Below are 20023 nucleotides of genomic sequence, written 5' to 3'. Positions count from 1 at the left end.
CAACATGACAATGGCCTGAAGAAGACAGCCAGAATAACCAAGGAATGGCTTCGTAAAAAGGTTCTGAAGGGGCCTAGCCAGTCTCCAGACCTAAACCCAATAGAAAATCTTTGGAGGAAGCTCAAACTCCGTATTTCTGTGACAACCCAGAAACCTTGATCTAGAGAAGATCTCTGTGGAGCAGCCGTGAAAAAATCCCTGCTACAGTCTGTGGAAACCTGATGAAAAGTTATAGGAAACGTTTGACATCTGTAATTGTAGTCAAAGGCTACTGTACCAAATATTAACATCGATTTTCTCAAGTGTTCAAATACTTATTTGCAGCAGTATAATACAAACAATTTGTTGAAAAAAAATATATATACACGGTGATTTCTGGATTTTTTTTTTTTTTTTTTAGATTGTCTCTCACAGTGGACAATCGCCTACCATGAATATTTTAAACCGGCCCATCATTTCTAAGTGGGAGAAGTTGCAAAATCGCAGGGTGTCCAAATACTTATTTTCCTCACTGTATATACATGCTGTGTATATTTGATGTCTTTCAAAATACACAAATATCATCTGAACTGGCAGTTCTATCAAATCCGGGTTGTAGGTACGAACGTGAAGAGACATTCATGGCATTGAATCTTGGTGTGACGTCCTGCCAAAGTCTGGAGATCTCACTGGACCAGTTTGTCCGAGGTGAGGTTCTGGAGGGCAGTAATGCCTACTACTGCGAGAAATGCAAGGAAAAGGTATGTCCGCCTTTTCTGTTTTATCATAAATTTTGTTTCAAAGATTCTTAGAATGTCTCATATTCACATGTACAGAGGACCACGGTGAAGAGGACTTGCATCAAATCCCTGCCTAGCGTTCTCTGCATTCATCTCATGCGTTTTGGCTTTGACTGGGAAAGCGGACGTTCCATTAAGTATGACGAACAGATTCGGGTGCGTTTCAAAGGTGGTCATCTGCATATTTTTTTGTCCATGCCAGGATAAGAGTTGACAACTTTCTGTGTTTGCAGTTCCCTTGGGTGCTAAACATGGAGCCGTACACAGTGTCTGGCATGGCTCGTCAGGACTGCAGCGGGGAGGGCGGCGAGGGGCGAGGCGACGTTCCGTCCGGAGGCTCACCCAGGAAAAAAGTCACCATTTCGGAGAACTACGAGCTGGTGGGCGTGGTGGTCCACAGCGGTCAGGCGCATGCTGGCCACTACTATTCCTTTATCAAAGATAGACGGTAAACGACCCTCTTCATAAGTGGAAAAATCTTTTTTTTTTTTTTTTTTTTTTTTTACATATTTTATATTCTATTTGTGTGCAGTGGCAGCTCACGTGGACGTTGGTATAAGTTCAACGACAACATGGTGGAAGAGTTTGACATGAACGACGAAACTTTAGAGTACGAGTGCTTCGGAGGAGAGTACAGGCCCAAAGTTTATGACCAGTGTAAGCAACATGCACAAATCATTTTAATCTACATAAAAGACATCTGCAAAGTCTTGATTTCTGTGTGTGTGCATTTGTGTGCAGCCAACCCTTACCCCGATGTGAGGAGGAGATACTGGAATGCCTACATGCTGTTTTATCAAAAAATAAGTGAGCAAAACTCACCCGTCCTACCCAAAAAAAGTAGGGTCAGCATCATGAGGCAAGAAGCAGAGGATCTCACACTGTGAGTGAACACCAATTGCTCTGAAACTAACAAAGAAGTACATTAACATCATTAACCTATATTTTCTAGGTCCGCGCCATCCTCTCCTGACGTCTCGCCACAGTCATCCCCGCGCCCCCCTAGGGCTAACAACGATCGCCTCACCCTGCTAACCCGCCTGGTCCGCAAGGGCGAGAAGAAGGGCCTGTTTGTGGAGAAGATGCCCGCCAGCATCTACCAGGTGGGTGTCAAGCTTACAGGGGACATTTCACCAACACTCGCAAAGCTAACGTCGATTGTTGTATCACTCCGCTTGTAGATGGTGAGGGATGAGAATCTCAAGTTCATGAGGAACAGAGACGTCTACAACAGCGACTACTTCAACTTCACCCTCTCGTTGGCCTCCGTCAATGCAGTATGTCTTTATATACTTAGATTTAGTTGAGCATTGTATGCACCAGTGGTGTTAATCTTACTTTAAAAAAGTAATTAAAGATACAAATTACTTCTCCCAAAAAGTAATTGAATTAGTAACTCAGTTGCCTGAATGTAAGAGTTAGTAGTTATTTGGCAAAGTAACTGGTGTTACCTTTCATGTTTTTTTTTTGTGTTTTGTTTTTTTGGGGGGGAATGAAAGAAACCTTAGCTGTGTTTGGATGGTGTGGCTCAGTGGTGGAGTAGTTGCCCCCCCAACCCAGAGGTTGTGGGTTCGATTCTCCACCCTGATTAACTCACCTAAGTATCCTTGAGCAAGATACTGAACCCCGCATTGCTCCTGGTGCAGCAGGTAGATGGCAATGTAGTGTAAAACGCTTTGAGTACCTTGAGAGGTAGAAAAGCGCTATACAACTATAACACCATTTACCAAGTCATTTAATGTTGTGAATCAACCGTTGAAGTTGTTAACATTGCTCCCGTTATTGCATTAGTTCCCTTTTGTCTACTTTCAATATGTGAAAGTTTTTTAAAACTGTTTCATCATTTAAAGATAGATTCAAGACAAGATTTTGCTGATTAAGGAGTATTCTAGATAAAAGGTTACTTAGGTTCGCTAGGAAGTTTCTCTACAACAGGGCCTTCCTAAGAAGTCTACTGCCATAAGAGGGCGGCTGTTTACGAACGCCGGCAGGTCTATCATTTCGCATCTAGTTCTATATACTTGTGATATCTACCGTAGCATCATGTGGGCGTAGGTTATAGACTTATCTGCTACAGTCAGGTATAATTGGAGCCACCTAGCATCACGTTTGCAACCGCAACACAACTCCCTTCCCTCTTCCCAACTCCTGCTCTGCTCTCTCGTCTCCGTGTGTCCGTGTCTCTCAGACTTTTCTCGCATCATTCAACCAACGTTGTAACACATAGTAACGCACGCCTTTACATCCTCAGTAATGGTAACGGCGTTGCCAAGATGAGAAAAGTAATTAATTAGATTACTCACTACTGAAAAAAAATTACACTGTTACTAACAACACTGGTATGCACACTGTTAAAAAATTAGAAAAAAAATTGAACTGTCTAAACTTGAATTTTCAAGTTTTTATGAGAAACTCAAAAAAGCAAGTAAGCTGGACTTCATAGAAGTAGTATGAACTCAACATTTTAAGTAAAGTGGACCTCAGTTCAATGAATTGTATATTTTGCTCACAGCGGAACAGGACAGGTAAAAAATAATGTTTTTTTTTTTTTTTTTTTTTTTTTTTTTTTTTTTTGCCTAACCGCGGATCGAAGCCTGCCCGCCACTGTGACAGCAACAACTGAGCTAAACACCCTGGCTTAAACTGTGAATATTAAGGGTGTGACAAAATATCGAAATGGTGATATATCATGTTACTTTGCATCCCAAAAGGTTATCGATATCCTCATGCCAAGAATCAAGATATCATTTTAAAAAGGTGTCAATGTCAGTGTCTATTTGCTCCAAAAATCTTCTACTTTAATAGTGTTTCAGTTAACTCTATGGCTGCCACTCACAGCTCTCGACACCCAAACAGTTAAGACCGGGAAGGGCGAATTAACGTTCCAAAGCATTCAGTCACTCGTTCAGATTTTCGGGGCATTTACAGGTCACTTTCTATTCATGTTAGGGCATCTGTAGGTCACTGCCTGTTGAGATTGAGTCACTGCCTATTCATTCCCAGATCACTTCCTGTTGATTTGGGGTTACAGAACAGGAAGTGACCCATAAAATGCCCGGAAATCAACAGGAAGTCACTGGAAATCAACAGGTAATGAGTAATGACCTGAAATGGCCCAAAGTGGCGTGACTTCGCTCAGTAGTTTTCCCCCAACCCAGACAGAGGTTGTGGGTTCGATTCTCCACCCTGGTTAACTCGTCTAAGTATCCTTGAGGGAGATACTGAACCTCACGTTGCTCCTGGTGCTGCATCACCAGTAGGTGGCTGGCGATGTAGTGTAAAGCGCTTTGAGGGCCTTGAAAGGTGGAAAAGCGCTATAAAAGTATGACACCATTTACCATTACCAAAATAACCTGCTACGGACGGCCATACAAGTAGGAGGGGCCCCGTTTGAAGTGGGAGGGGTTTGTTCGCTGCCACCCTCCTAGTTCAAATAGATTGGACATCCACTAGTGATAAACTTACAGCAGAAGGATGAAGATAGGTTGTTTTTCTGTTTTTAGTTGTTTTTTAGAATATCCTAGAATGATTTCCTGACCAATGTATCTGTAATTGTTGTATCGCCATATCATGAGATCATCGTTATCATGAGCTTTGTATCGCAAATCGTATCGTCAGGTACCATGAGGTTCCCACCCCTAGTGAACTGAATACGCAAGGGTTCATTTTCTTTTTGAATAAAAGTGCAGTACAGAAAGCACCAATATAAGGAAAATGTGGTGGTATTATCATGGTGAACGAAATTGATAATCCATGCTGTTATTTTATTTAATTTTTATTTATTTATTTATTTATTTTGTGAAGGTTTTGACAGCGAAAAATAGTTCTTGGTGTTGTGCCTTTTGGATTCAAGAAGAAAAAATGCTTCACAAGTAGAGATGTGCCGATCGATCCGGTCAGATCACGTCATTTTCAAAGTATCAGAATCAGCAAAAAAATATCGGCCATGCCTTTTTTTAATACATATATATCTTTAATTCAATCGTTTTCTAATCGTATTTATTGTTAAAGACATAATGTTACACTCATCCAGAGTCTAGTTTAGGCTTAAGGTGGGGTTATCAAATTTATCCCGATAACGGCGGTAGCTAATTTTTTTTAAAAATGTACCACGTTAAAGTATTTAACGCAATTGATGCATGCGCTGCACGACCCATTCACGCATTGTCGCGATCAATCTGTAATGGCACCATTTTACCTATGGGAAGCGATGTGGGGAAGCAAGGTAGCAATTGATCTTAACACCTTATGTTATTTCCCAACGCAGAGAAGATATATCAATTGGTAGCACTACGCACAGTCATGGTTCCACTTCCCATCATGCATTTGGGCATGCCTACAGTATCATTTACTGAAAGCTCAATAAATACACTAGATGGCAATATTTAGTCACAATATACAAAGTCACAAGTCTTTCTATCCGTGGATCCCTCTCACAGAATGTTAATAATGTAAATGCCATCTTGAGGATTTATTGTCATAATAAACACAGTACTTATGTACTGTATGTTGAATGTATATATTCGTCCGAGCTTTATTCAATTTTTTCTTAATGCATTGCCAAAATGTATATGATCGAGGAAAATTATCGGGAATGATGGGAATTGAATCGGGAGCAAAAAAAAGCAGTCGGATCGGGAAATATCGGCAGATACTCAAACTAAAACGATCGGATCGGGAGCAAAAAAACATGATCAGAACAACCCTTTTGACAAGTATTCAAAACACAGTTCTATAGCTACCTAATTTTGTTGTTCCAGACTAAATTAAAGCATCCAGACTACCAGGCCATGGCAAAAGAGAGTCTCCAGCTCGCTGTCCAGTTCCTCCTGCATACCTACCTGCACACCAAAAAGAAGCTCCGGTATTGAACAAACACTTATTGGTAAAGCACAACAACAAGCAACAAAATTGATGTGGCATGATTTGACAAACATAGTGTGGATACCGAAGAGTGGATGGCCACTGTAGAGGTGTTGCTCTCAAAAAGCAGCGCCGCTTGCCAGTGGATGATCCAGTACCTGGTTGGACCAGAGGGACGGGAAATGACCAGGTTGGAATGTCCAAATTTTTTTTCTGTAAAAATTCTTGGTAGTAAAACGTATGTCCGTCTTGAAGGATATGTCTGCTGGAGTGTGGCATGAGAGAAGTGCGCGTGGTGGTGGCGTCCATCCTGGAGAAGACCCTGGAGAGCGCGCTGCACTTTGCCGACCCGGGTCTGGATGGCCTGACTGATGCCCTGCTCTCGCTGTTGGATAAGGATGTTCCTGAAAATGTGAAGAACTGCGCGCAGTACTTCAGCCTCTTCAGTAACTTTTCTCAAAAGGTAACAAAGGCAACTTAACTCACCTAAATACATTTTAGCTGAGGTGTCTGGCATGCAATGATCATAATTCAGGGCTGTTGATGATGAAAGACATCCAGTCCATTTGGACTAAGAGAGGCTGGAAGCAAATGATGGCTTGCAGCCCCCCAGGTCCAAAAGTATTGGACATCTATCACTGCGTATTTTCCGGACTAAGAGTCACACCTTTTTTCATAGTTTGGCTGGGCCTGCGACTACTCAGGAGCGACTTATATGTTGCTACTTACTCTGCAGGCGTGCTCTCTACTTCGAGTTGGTGCAGTTGTTCAAAAGTGATACTAAAGATGGTAGTGATTTCGAGTGAAATCGAGAGTTTATTGTGTTTATCGTTATCTGCATAACTGTTAATATGTTAACAGATACCCATTTAGCAATTTGTTCTCCATTGTATTACAACTAAAATTAGTGTTGCAACGATACCATTTTTGGCCCCCATACAGATACCTGGCTGTGCAGTATTGGCCGATTCAGATACCACTCTGTTTGAAATATATATATATATATATATACTCTTTATATATATATACTCTTTATATGAAGAGCTACATGCTTGGATGTGAAATCATTGCTATCATGGCTTTGTCAGGCTGCTGGTTATCTTTGTCAAATAGGAAAAAGACTTATACAAAGTGAATCCAGTACAACGTGTTATTGCATACCTGGTATGGGTGACAAATATTACTAATAATTTATTAATAACTTATCACAGCATACTGTCTCTCTATCAGCCCCCCTCTCTGTGCTCCAACAGCAACATAACTCCGTCTTTTGAGCAAAAAACAAATGCAAACAGCGCACGAGACTCTTCTCACACACACACACGCACCCACACACACAGCTTAGCCACTTACCTTAGCTTACTTTGTTTACTTCTACAGCACTGTTTTGAAACAGGTCTCATATTATTGCGGCATTTCTTTCCATAAAAGACGATAAAGTAGATGAAATAAACGGACCAGGGTTTGTTGCTCCAGTCCAGCTCCCTTCCCCTGGATAGCAGTCCTGCTGTTGCAGCCTCAAACTCATTGTGTTCATTTACGTTTCATCTTCAAATGTTTTATCAGGTTTGAGGTATTGAAACCGTCCGATTTAATTCCACCTCTCGAAACTTTTAGGCCGCAAATCTTGCATGCAGCCATTTTACTCAAAGGAGTTTATATGCTGAATTATTTCCAGACCTCCGACATTTCTTTCCTGGTTTGTTTTTCCTCCATATGAAAAAGCTGCCCCGGCATTGGTTAAGACTGGCTATTGGCCCGCTCTCATTGGTCTGGACCAGGCCAATAGTGATAGCTGCTTAGCATGCAAAGTGATCACGTCTCATCACACAACACAGAGAACAGTGAGTGTCAGGAGAAAGAAAGCTGCGTTCAAGTGATACCAGTAAATGGTATCGGCGGCCTATTTGTTGGTACTCGCCGATACCTATGCCACCATTTTTTTGCGCCGTATCAGCCTCCACACCGATACTGGTATCGGTCCAACATTAACTAAAATAAAACTGAAATGACTCCAGTGCGATATATATAGTCCGAAAATACGGTAATATGCCAATATGTAGTCCATGTAAAAACAGTTAATTTTTAGAGCAACTCTATTACCGTCAATGGCAGCCATTGAGTGCAAGGTAAAGACAATCATGTGCAGATTGTTGTTTAATAAATTGAAAAAAAAAATTTTTCCATTTATTTGATTTGTAATAATTTAGAAAACTGTAAATAAAAGTCAATATATCCAAAAAATGACTGCCCGACATGGGGGCAGACATCTTATCAATGCCAGTGCTGTTTTAGCCAATGAAGTGTGAATATCTCAGATCGCCGCCCTTCCTCATTATACCGATGAATTATCACATGCATTGTGCTTAAGTCTATCAGTATGGATATGGGTAGAACAGACAACAAAAAGAGGCTGCGCATATAATTTTTCCTTTCTTGTGTGTTCACATTAATACTCGATTATCAGCTGTCTGTGCTCTACTATTCTATATGTGACATGACTAAATTAATGTTGCATATTCACACAGGGTTGTGAAGCTTGTCAACTATTGCTGAAACACTCGGCTTACCGTCGAATGCTCCTTTTCCTTCTTGGACCCAATCGCCAAAACAACCAGGTAGATTTTTTTTTTTTTAATTAATTTACGTGTTTGTTCCCACTATTAGCACCTGTTGAAAATGCTCTAAAATTATTCACGTTCTGGTCCTCCTCATGTCTCTGTAGAATCGACGGTGGAGTCAAGCCCAAGCTCGGGAATTTCTCCACCTCCATAACACGCTAGCACTCATCACTCTACACTCGGACCTAGACTCCCAGCGAACACACTGTGAGAAGCTGCCCTGTCCAAATTGTCATGTTCGTACTTTCTGTGCCATTCTGCTCATTGTGTTCTGTGTTGACACAGCTCCGGAAGGGTTCACCCTGCGTGTCAGCAGCATTCCTTCCTCCACACCACTCCTCCCCCTCCACTCGGACATCTTGGCGTCTGTTTTCACCCCAGAGGGACAACCCTATCTTCTTGAGGTGTCGACCCTCGTTTCATTTTTATCACCAAAATTTAAAAGATGCGTCATGAAAAGGCCCTTCTGGTCATTTAGGTGATGTTCGCGTTGCGCGAGTTGTCGGGCCCCCTGACGCCACTCATCAGCATGGTGACGTATTGTTCCTATTGCAACGAGCCTTTCTCGCTGGGCGTTCTGCAGCTCCTCAAGGTAACCCATGCATAGCCACCCGGTGTATCTTCTTACGATTTTAATGCTGGTGATATTCTGTAGACTCAGCTGGAGACGGTGCCGCCTCACGAGTTGAAGAACATCTTTCACATGCTGCAGGAGCTTCTTGTGAGTCATCGGGCAACCTGGAGTGTTATATCACTGATGTGTCGTTGAGCATTAAACTGTCTCCTTCAGGTGGTGGAGGATCCTTTGCAGTCACAAAGGCTCAAGTATGCTTTTGAGTCAGAGAAAGGCCTGCTGGGTGAGTTACTGATTGACCTAAAGTGCACAAATACTTCTTGAACTGACTTTATTTTTACATGCAACCCTACTTAAGGGAGTACCGCAAAAAACTTTTTTTTTTTCATGAACGATTATTTAAACCCATGAAACAACATACAGTTGGGCAAATAAGTATTTAGTTAACCACCAATTGTGCAAGTTCTCCTACTTGAAAAGATTACAGAGGCCTGTAATTGTCAACATGGGTAAACCTCAACCATGAGAGACAGAATGTGGGGGGGAAAAAACAGAAAATCACATTATTTGATTTTTAAAGAATTTATTTCCAAATTAGAGTGGAAAATAAGTATCTGGTCACCTACAAACAAGCAAGATTTCTGGCTGTCAAAGAGGTCTAACTTCTAACGAGGTCTATGAGGCTCCACTCATTACCTGTATTAATGGCACCTGTTCATTATCGGTATAAAAGACACCTGTCCACAAACTCAGTCAGTCACACTCCAAACTCCACTATGGCCAAGACCAAAGAGCTGTCAAAGGACACCAGAGACAAAATTGTAGACCTGCACCAGGCTGGGAAGACTGAATCTGCAATAAGTAAAACAATTGGTGTAAAGAAATCAACTGTGGGACCATTTATTAGAAAATGAAAGAGCTACAAGACCACTGATAATCTCCCTCGATCTGGGGCTCTATCTCACCCCTTGGCATCAAAATGATAACAAGAACGGTGAGCAAAAATCCCAGAACCACACGGGGAGACCTAGTGAATGACTTACAGAGAGCTGGGACCACAGTAACAAACGCTACTATCAGTAACACAATGTGCCGCCAGCGACTCAAATCCTGCACTGCCAGACGTGTCCCCCTGCTAAAGAAAGTACACGTCCAGGCCCGTCTGCGGTTCGCTGGAGAGCATTTGGGTGATCCAGAAGAGGACTGGGAGAATGTCTTATGGTCAGATGAAACCAAAATAAAACTTTTTGGAAGAAACACAGGTTTTCCTGTTTGGAGGAGAAAGAATACTGAATTGCATCTGAAGAACACCATACCCACTGTGAAGCATGGGGGTGGAAACATATGCTTTGGGGCTGTTTTTCTGCAAAGGGACCAGGACGACTGATCTGTGTAAAGGAAAGAATGAGTGGGGCCATGTGTCGAGAGATTTTGAGTGAAAATCTCCTTCCATCAGCAAGGGTATTGAAGATGAGACGTGGCTGGGTCTTTTAGCATGACAATGATCACAAACACACAGCCAGGGCAACAAAGGAATAGCTTCGTAAGAAGCTTTTCAAGGTCCTGGAGTGGCCTAGCCATTCCCCAGATCTCAACCCCATAGAAAATTTGTGGACGGAGTTGAAAGTCCGTGTTGCCCAACGACAGCCCCAAAACATCACTACTCTAGAGGAGATCTGCATGGAGGAATGGGCCAAAATACCAGCAACAGTGTGTGAAAAGCTTGTGAAGAGTTACAGAAAACATTTGGCCTCCGTTATTGCCAACAAAGGGTACATAAAGTATTGAGATTAACTTTTGGTATTGACCAAATACTTATTTTCCACCATGATTTGCAAAGAAATTCTTTAAAAATCAAACAATGTGATTTTCTGTTTTTTTTCCCACATTCTATCTCATGGTTGAGGTTTACCCATGTTGACAATTACAGGCCTCTCTAATATTTTCAAGTGGGAGAACTTGCACAATTAGTGGTTGACTTAATACTTATTTGCCCCACTGTACGTATTTGCCCCACTGTATGAGCATGTCGCTAGAAATCTCAGCAAAAAAATGGGAAACATTAGGAATGTATCAGTTCACAGTGTATTGAACCGGTTCGGTTCACTTGGAACCGTTTCGTTTGTTTTATGCAGTTTTTTTTCTCAAATTATTACCAGTTGAATTGTGATGGGACATTACAGCTTGCCATGGCAACAGAAGCAACGTGTTTCATGAATACTGTAATAAAAATGTTAGTGTCTTTTAGCTGCATGTGTCTTTTTTGTTTTAGTTTTATTCTGTTGCTTATTTGGTGGGGTGTTTTTTTTCTAATTGCACACTGAACTCCACCAACAATAGGAGAATGTTTTTTTTCTCCTTCCACCCTTTTGCTTTCCCTTTTCTCATGTCAGGTATCTTGAGCCCCTTTCACACACACCAAAATACCGTGAAAATGGCGGGATTCAAACGGGTAGCCCTTATGTGTGAAAACAATTTCCCAGGTCGACTAACACTAACAACATTTTTCGGCACAACACCACCATCACCCTCAGATACACAACACTGTTGACACTATTATTGGAACGAGTGCGGGGTAACGTTGATCTGAATAACATGGCATGGTGATAGGCAAATTATAATGTAGGTGATAGTAAAACACCTCCTGGTATATTTAAATGTTTTTCTTGATTGAATAAGAGTATGGATTTTCTCTATCTGATTAAAAGAAATGTCTTCAATAGCTAACAAAGGATTAACATGTGTTTTGTATACTAGTAATGTGATTAGAAAAAAACAATTACCAAGGGAAATGGTCATGTGTAGCTTTTTTATTTTGTGGTAATTAATGGTAAACTACTGCCATTTAGTGGCTGTTTCTTAAACTTTCACTGCCAATTAGGTCCTCTTAAAAGGGAAATGTAATTTCTGAAGTTGCTTTACAAAAATGGTGTAAAATCCATTTTATCCTGGGGGGAAAAAATCTGAAAGACCTCATATTTAAATGTTTTTTAATTGTATCTTCAGTAAATGTGCATTCTTTTGTCAAACACACTTAGTAATTGAGGTTAAATTTGATGTTCAGTGCTTTATTTTTTATAATATGATTCAATATTATCTAAATAGTGGGTGCGAGAAAAGTATTAATTTTCTGTTGAAATGGCATTAAAAAAGGTCTTAAAAGTCTTGAATTTAGATTTATCAATCCTGGGGGGGACCCTTTTATACGGACATTTCACGTGTCAGGTGTAGGAGTGGGAACCTCTTGGTACCACACGATCTGATAGAATTTGAGATACAAAGCTCACGATAACGATGATCTGACGATATGGCGATACAACGATCATCGATACATTGGTCAGGAAATCATTCTCGGATATTCTACAAACAACTAATAAATAGAAACACAAGCTTCTGCTGTGAATTGGAATGAGTTTATCACTAGTAGACGTCCAATCCATTTGAAGTGGGAAGGATGGCAGCGAATGAACGAATGTTCAATCGCTGCCACCCTCCCAGTTCAAATGGACGGTAGTGGCAGGCAATGAGGTAATTTTGGGCCATTTAAGGTCATTTACCTGTTGATTTTCAGTTACTTCCTGTTGATTTTGGAGTATTTTATGGGTCACTTGCTGTTTATTTTGCGTTACAGAACAGGAAGTGACCTGGGAATCACCCAAATGAATAGGTAGTGACTCAAACTCAACAGGAAATGACCTGTAAATGCCATAAAATGAAAAGCAAGTGACCTGTAAATGCCCCGAAAATCGGACCGAATGACTGTGAATGCTCTGGTTTTGAATGAACGAACGTTCCCAGTCTAAATGGATTGGGCGTCGAACACCGTCAATGGCAGCCTTTTTTTTTTTTTTTTTAATTGACACATTTTTAAAACGATATCTCGATTCTTGACAGGAGCATATCGGTAACCTTTTGGGATACAAAGTATCATGATATATCACCATTTCGATATTTTGTCACACCCCTATTGGGAGCACTTCCTCTGCAACAAAACACAATTTGATTGACTAACATTGTAACAGCCGATGCCGACCAAAAATGTCCGGGTTATAAAATCACGCCGGCAGCCCTCCCCTGCACAGAGAGCGCCAGTGGGCCACATGAGACAAGTCTGTGAAAGTTTCCAACCCGAGTCAGTCTCGGGACATCTCTACATGCGTGAAAGCAATGACGCGAGTAAATCCCGCGTCACCTTACATGGGAATTTCCCTGGATATGTGTGTGAAAAGGGCTATGGTGACCTGTCCGTTCTCCCTGCCCTGTCCTCACTATGTGTCTTTTTTTATGTTCCTTGGGCAGGTTCAAAACTGGGAAATTGAAATTTCCAACATATTTGGCCAATAAAGATGATTGTCATTCTCATACATGCTACATTTTCTATCCACAGCTTTGATGCACCAAAGCAACAACGTGGACAGTAGACGCTGCTACCAGTGTGTGAAGTTCTTGGTCACGTTGGCCCAGAAGTGGGTAGCATCACACTCTAGATGATAACATTTATTGTTACTTTTATTTATATACACTTTTGTGCCAGCAGGTGTGCTCCTGCCAAGGATTACTTCAAGGACCTTTCTGGTCACTGGAGCTGGGCAGTGCAGTGGCTCCAGAAAAAGGTCTGCTATTATCCGTGAAGTCGTTCTTTTTAACATTCTCTGTTGAGGGTGATGAGGTAATGACGTTTGTTTCACTTTCCTCAGATGACAGAGCATTACTGGACGCCACAGAGTAACGTATCAAACGAGACGTCCACCAATAAGAGCTTCCAGCGTACAATTTCTGCACAGGTACAAACAAGTTTACGGCATATATTCATGTCCTTCATGCACGAATTATGATTTTTTTTTTTTTTTTAACATTTTGGGGAAACAAATCAATTGTTTAAATCGTAATAAGTGAAGAATAAAAAATAAAAATAAAAAAAACTAAAATTAAAAAGACAAATTAAATTAATGACAAAATCTGAATAATTCTAAATTAAATCAGTAAAAAAAAATAATAAAAGGGATTAAAAAGTAAAAAATACATTTTGGGCAAACAAATCAATTGATTAAATCGTAATAAGTGAAAAAGAATTAGGGGAAGAAAAAAAAAACTAAACTCAAATTAAAAAAAAAAAAAAGCCATGAGTAATGACAAAATCTAAATAATTCTAAATTAAATGAGTAAAAAAAATACAAGGAATTAAAATGTTAAAAAATGAAAAAATGACCGGGGGAAAAAAACAAGACTAGCTAGTGTGTATTTTGCTCTGGGAATTTTATTTTATTTTATTTTATTTTTAATCTCTTTTAACTCCACATAGATTTAGGGCGCGTTCACATTTGCACTGTTTGGTCCTTTTTAAATGGACCAGAGTTCTTTTTCTCAGATAGTCCGCTTCATTTTGTCAATGTAAACGTGCATCCGAACTCTAGTTCGAAACAAACAAATGAACTCTGGTTCGCTCAAAAATCGTGGGTCTCGGTCCGCGCAGCCTGCTTCATTTGCGAATGCAATTGGAGCAGGGTGCGCTTATGCTACATAACTTGCAGCTGCTTTGACGCTCTCTTCCCTACGAGGAGGGAAGTATTTCCTCTTTTAAATTTGTCCAATCAATGAGTGCGCCTTTCGTCCACGTGATGCTGCTCAGAAAGTTTGGTTGGCGCAATGCGAATACTGAACGTTTTAACAAGTAATTTGAAAGTGTTGTTGTGAGGTAGCTCTCCAACCAGACCCTGGTCTTCTTGGTCTCATGTGAAAGTGCCCTAATTCGTTGGCTGCCCCTGAAGGCAATAGACATCCAATCAGTTATATTTGGGAAGGGCAGAAACGATCAAACGATTATTTCCAGCTCCTCCCAGTTGAAATGGATTGGACGTCTATTGCCGTTAATAGGTGTTTTCCATATCAATTTACCTCTTTTACTAACTACCACAACACATACTCTTATGTCCTAGGCTAGCAGTGAATGACTTAAGCTGATGATAACTTTTGAATAGATGTTTACTGTAGTGACCACTGTCTCTGAAAGGGTTAAAAGAATTAACTATCAACGTGTGTTTGAATCCATGAAGGACACGCTAGCCTACGCCACAGCCTTGCTGAACGAAAAGGAGCAGTCTGGTAGCAGCAATGGCTCCGACGGAAGCCCCGCCAACGAGAACCCCGAACGCAGCCTACGACAGGTAAGCCCGACATGTTCCAATTGCACATGCACAAAATGAGTGGGATGCACATCGACACTCAGGAAGGCCGCATGTGACTGGCAATTTTCTACCACCCACAAGTGCAATTAGACAGACTTGGAGCAGCGTTGTTCTTTTTGTGACTCTGTATTTGTCACCGCCAACAGCAACATATAAGTAATGTTAATAGCTCACCAATGACAAGCATATAAAGTCGATGTTTTTCATGACCTTATTATCTTTGTGTTGATGTGTTTGTAATTTTCTTTCATGCATTCAAAGTAATTAAAAAATGGCTATAATGGTCATACTTTTATTTCTAGGGACCAGAGAAGAAGAAAACAATAAAGCCAGAATGTTAAAATAGACAATTGACTGTAACTGCAAACCGCAATTTTACTTTTATGTTACTTTGTTTTCTTCAATTAATTACAAATTACTTGGAATAATACTTTATTTTGGCAACAAAGTATTCTTACAAGATAAAGGTTATATGATTTTATTCCTAAAAAGACAGTCATTTTTGGATTAAAAGCCACACTCATCACATTTTACAAAAAAAGGCATTTTTTTCCATACATATAAATATATATATACATATATATATATATATATATATATATATATATATATATATATATATATATATATATATATATATATATATATATATATATATTAGAGCAGTCCCGACTAGTCGACGTTGTCGACGTCATCAATGACATAAATAATTCGACATACCGTCGACGGGTAATGACGGGTTTTAAAAAAATTACATACAGATAAAGTTTAGAATGGCAAGCGCTCACAATGCAAGCGGTGGAAACAAAAAAAACGGACCAGAATGGTGAGAGTCTGGCCGCACGTAGCACGTCGGCTATGAACGAACAATTGAAGCGCTGTCACCCAAGTGTAATTTTGGAACACAACAAGAAACAAGCTAGCGCAGTGTTTTTCAACACTAGTGTGCCAACATATGGAGGACCAGGAGTGCAAAAATTCAATAGATAAATACACAATTAAATAAATAATTAAAAGTGTCATTAAAATGCTTTTATTTCAATATTTATTTATTTCAATATTTATTTCAAGTTATATTTATATCGATTTTTATTTATTTATTTCAATTTATATTTATTTCAATTTTTATTTATTTATTTCAATTTATATTTATTTCAATTTTTAATTATTTATTTCAATTTATATTTATTTCGATTCATATTTATTTATTTCAATTTTTATTCTTTTATTTCAATTTTTTATTTATTTATTTAATTTTATATTTATTACAAAATGTATTTCAATTTTTATTCATTTATTTCAATTTTTATTATTTCATCATTTATTTATTTATTTCAACATTTATTTATTTCACTTTTTATTTATTTCATTCTTGCACTCTTGTTCCCCGTGTGGCCGCATGAAATAATTTTATCTGTCATTGGCTCATCAAACTCGGTGGGCGGGTGTGAACTAGGCGGGGTTTGAGCTGATCGAGTAATAAGCGATTGCTTCGTCCTATTTCTTCCCAACATGGCGGCATTATCTGAGATTTTGCATGAGCTCTCTTGGGACCTGTTAGATTTCTCAGAACAAATTGAAGCAGGACATTTGGACCCTGAGTACATGTCCTATAAAACAGAGCAATTAATTAACGTTATTGGCATCATCTCGGCTCTGTCAGATCAAGATGTTGATCGAAGAGTTTTCGATAGTTTAGAACTGCGGTCAAGCCAGCCTCCACTCGTAAAAACGAAGTCAAACCAGCCGCCCCTCATTTGGATTATTGTTTGCATTATGTGCATTACGGTAATGCAATGCGCTGGCTTCAGAATGCAATGACGTGGCTTCAGAGCGCAAGTCCCTTTATTAAATATATGGGGGGAAAAACGGTGACCTATTCGATAACGGGTCTACTTTAGAGAGACACTGGAGCACTCCTAGACCCAAACTAAATCATTATCATGTAAAAATGATGTCGGAGTTCAGAGTAAAACTACTTAGAAAACTGCTAGTTATTTCTGTCATTTAGCCTTATTTCAAAACTTGATTTTAAAAAAAAAAAAAAATCTCGTAAATTTCCAAGGACCGTTCCACTTCTGAGTTATACTAGAGTTTCCCGTATGCAGACATCAGCCAGTTTAAAGGGGCTGGCCTGCGCGATGTAGAGGCCACAGAATGGACTCCACCATGGGCTGCTGGTGGAGTTCTCCTCAGAGTGTCCTCGATTAAATTTGCTGCTTCTCTGAGCAGCTCTGGGCACATTTTGGACATATGTATGTTTTGCTTAGACAACACGCGAAATGCATCAAAGCCTACTACCGCTACACTGACCACGCTACTAATCTTCGTCGTCTTTGTGATTTTGAGGGAGCAATTATTTTTCAGATTATACGGATCTACACTGCCACCTTATGTATCGGGTGTACATAAAAATTAGCCAATGCCTCAGGCGTCAAGCTATTATCTGAGATCGACTAGTTAAGACTTGCTTTGCTGGGCAACCAATCAGACGTTACAAACTTTGACGCGCAAACGTGACAGATAAAATTATTTCATGGTTGCACCTCCAGAGGAACAAGAGTGCAAGAATGAAATAAATAGTGAAATAAATAAAAGTTGAAATAAATAAATAAATAAATGATGAAATAAATAAATAAAAACTGAAATAAATAAATAAAAATTGAAATAAATAAAAGTTAAAATAAATGAATAAAAATTTAAATAAATAAATAAAAATCGAAATAAATTTTGAAATAAATGTAAATTGAAATAAATAAAAATTGAAATAAATACATATAAATTGAAATAAATAAATATAAATTGAAATTAATAAATAAATATTGAAATAAATAAATATTGAAATAAAAGCATTTTAATGACACTTTTAATTATTTATTTAATTGTGTAAAATTGAAATTAATAAATAAATATTTAAATAAATAAATATTGAAATAAAAGCATTTTAATGACACTTTTAATTATTTATTTAATTGTGTATTTATTTATTGAATTTTTGCACTCCTGGTCCTCCATACCAACAGTGCCATGAGAGATCGTCAGGTGTGCCGCGACAAATCGGGCGGAGGTGCAGTAGGAGGGAAGGAAGGAGTAGGTAGAAAGTTCTCGGTTGTGTGCAGATGAGCGAGGTATTGTCCGTGCCGCGTTCAAGAACTGCTCGGATTTCTAGCTATCAGCGACCTTGCTGTCCGCGACAATGTGGACCCCAGCGCGTCTACTGCACATCCTTTGGTTAGACTCGTCGTGTGTCGATATACACGAAAGTGTCCTTGAAAAACACTGGCGGATTGTAAGTCCATACAACTTTCTAATGATATTTTTAAAGTGAAGTTGCCTTTATGTGCGTCTTCATCAACTTGCATCATTAAGTTTTTTGCCACACGTACTTCATGTTGTTAAATCTACTCTGCTGCTGCTCCTGAAAGCTGTAGATCTCGACACCTCTGTGCATAGCATGCAGATTTATTTATTGAATAAAACAAAAGTTGAAGTTTTTTTCCCTCCCCAAAAAATGCGGAATGTGCACTAGAATGAGCATCTGAACTCACACAAAGTATTCTGAAAATGATTGTCTGGGACATTGCAATTCATTTTAACATTTAGAACAATATAGACATACCACAAAAAGAGTAAGAATTGTTTTGACTCCAGTTAAAAAGGTGAAGTCACAGTGTTTCCGTTTGCTTTTTTTTTTTTTTTTTTTTTTTTTTTTTTGCACTCGTGAATGCGAGCAGCATTTGACCTCATTGTTTGTGATTTATTATTGATATTTATGTTATTTATTTATAGGTTAATAAAGAATTTAGGTGTTCCAAAATGTTTTTGTGAATTAATAAGCTTCAACAAAAAAATCATTATTAAATTAGTAAACAAAAAACAAAAAAATATTAGATTAGTCGACTAATCGTAAAAATAGTCAGCTAACTAATCGTGAGGAAATTAGTCGTTTCTGACAGCCCTAATATATATATAAACTTAAAAAAACATGCAGAACATAAGCTTGTAAAATTCTGTATACAGTATAAGTCAGGCTGGACTTTAAGACACTTGATTCAAAGTGAGAGGAAAGTAATGGCTTAAAGTGGCTAAAAATTATGGTATACATGTTTTGTTTAGCAACACAAATTTTATCACAAAAACTTTTTTACGTAGTTTGATTTTATCACTCCAACTTCTTTCTCAGAATATGTTTTTATTCTCGTAACAGCTTTTTACGCGAAAACTGACAGCTTTATTTTCATAATACAAGGTCTTTGGTTTTGCGTTATGACTTTTTGTTTCATTAAATTCCACATTCCTTTTAACTAGAAAAAAATACATCTTGCAAGTTTTTATACAATCCCTTTTTTCTGTGATATTATAACCATTATTATCTCTTAAAAAACAAAAAAAATATTTTCACATTATTCAGGCTTTACTTGTCACCACCTTTTATATGACTATTTTTATCAGAATGTTATAACTAGATTTGTATTACTATCATAATACTGTTTTTTTTTTTTTTTTTTCATAAAACGATAAAAATCATAATGCTATGGCTTTATATTTTTTTTAATGATTGCTTTCCTTAGAGGTCACATGTAAATAGACATTTTTTAAAACTGTTTTTATTGAACACACAAACAATACAACACAAAAGAATCCTTGACATCATCAGTAGTATACTAAATGGGGACGGGTTTCAATAAGCTTCGGCTTCTCCTGTCAGCCCTTTTCTTTTCGGGTTGAATTAATTGTAAACACATATAAATGCTGTATGTTTGTTTGGATTTGTCATGCCTGAAGGGAAAATAAATAAATAAATAAATGCATATGTTGGGACAGACAAAATAGATCTGGTAAGTGAAAAGCAAATGCACCTATATATAACCCAATATTATAATGTATACTGTATATGTATATATACATATATATGAATACAGTATATTATGGGTTTCCCTTCAACAAGATAATTATTCTTTAATAGGCCTACATCTTTGCTGGAAACAAATCTCTTTTTTA

At 38.6% G+C, this 20023-nt stretch overlaps 1 protein-coding gene across 2 annotated transcripts in view; it reads left to right on the top strand.

Annotated features, from left to right (window-relative positions):
* The window catches only part of usp24 (ubiquitin specific peptidase 24), a 58418-nt gene that overhangs the window by 34641 nt on the left and 3754 nt on the right, over positions 1-20023 (top strand). For both annotated transcript variants that reach the window (XM_057841316.1, XM_057841317.1), the window contains 20 exons: positions 599-740; positions 816-935; positions 1013-1227; positions 1312-1436; positions 1521-1662; positions 1732-1882; positions 1961-2056; positions 5540-5643; positions 5719-5832; positions 5898-6105; positions 8171-8260; positions 8368-8470; positions 8549-8667; positions 8742-8855; positions 8919-8984; positions 9054-9120; positions 13225-13303; positions 13375-13450; positions 13535-13621; positions 14891-15001. In XM_057841316.1, coding sequence (XP_057697299.1) covers positions 599-740; positions 816-935; positions 1013-1227; positions 1312-1436; positions 1521-1662; positions 1732-1882; positions 1961-2056; positions 5540-5643; positions 5719-5832; positions 5898-6105; positions 8171-8260; positions 8368-8470; positions 8549-8667; positions 8742-8855; positions 8919-8984; positions 9054-9120; positions 13225-13303; positions 13375-13450; positions 13535-13621; positions 14891-15001 — 2329 coding nt within the window. The remainder of the gene's footprint in view (positions 1-598; positions 741-815; positions 936-1012; positions 1228-1311; positions 1437-1520; positions 1663-1731; positions 1883-1960; positions 2057-5539; positions 5644-5718; positions 5833-5897; positions 6106-8170; positions 8261-8367; positions 8471-8548; positions 8668-8741; positions 8856-8918; positions 8985-9053; positions 9121-13224; positions 13304-13374; positions 13451-13534; positions 13622-14890; positions 15002-20023) is intronic.

This window comes from Corythoichthys intestinalis, chromosome 7, assembly GCF_030265065.1.
Source record: "Corythoichthys intestinalis isolate RoL2023-P3 chromosome 7, ASM3026506v1, whole genome shotgun sequence".
Classification (NCBI taxonomy): Eukaryota; Metazoa; Chordata; class Actinopteri; order Syngnathiformes; family Syngnathidae; genus Corythoichthys; species Corythoichthys intestinalis.
Note: the sequence above shows the minus strand (reverse complement) of the source record. Positions and strands in the feature narration are given on the sequence as shown.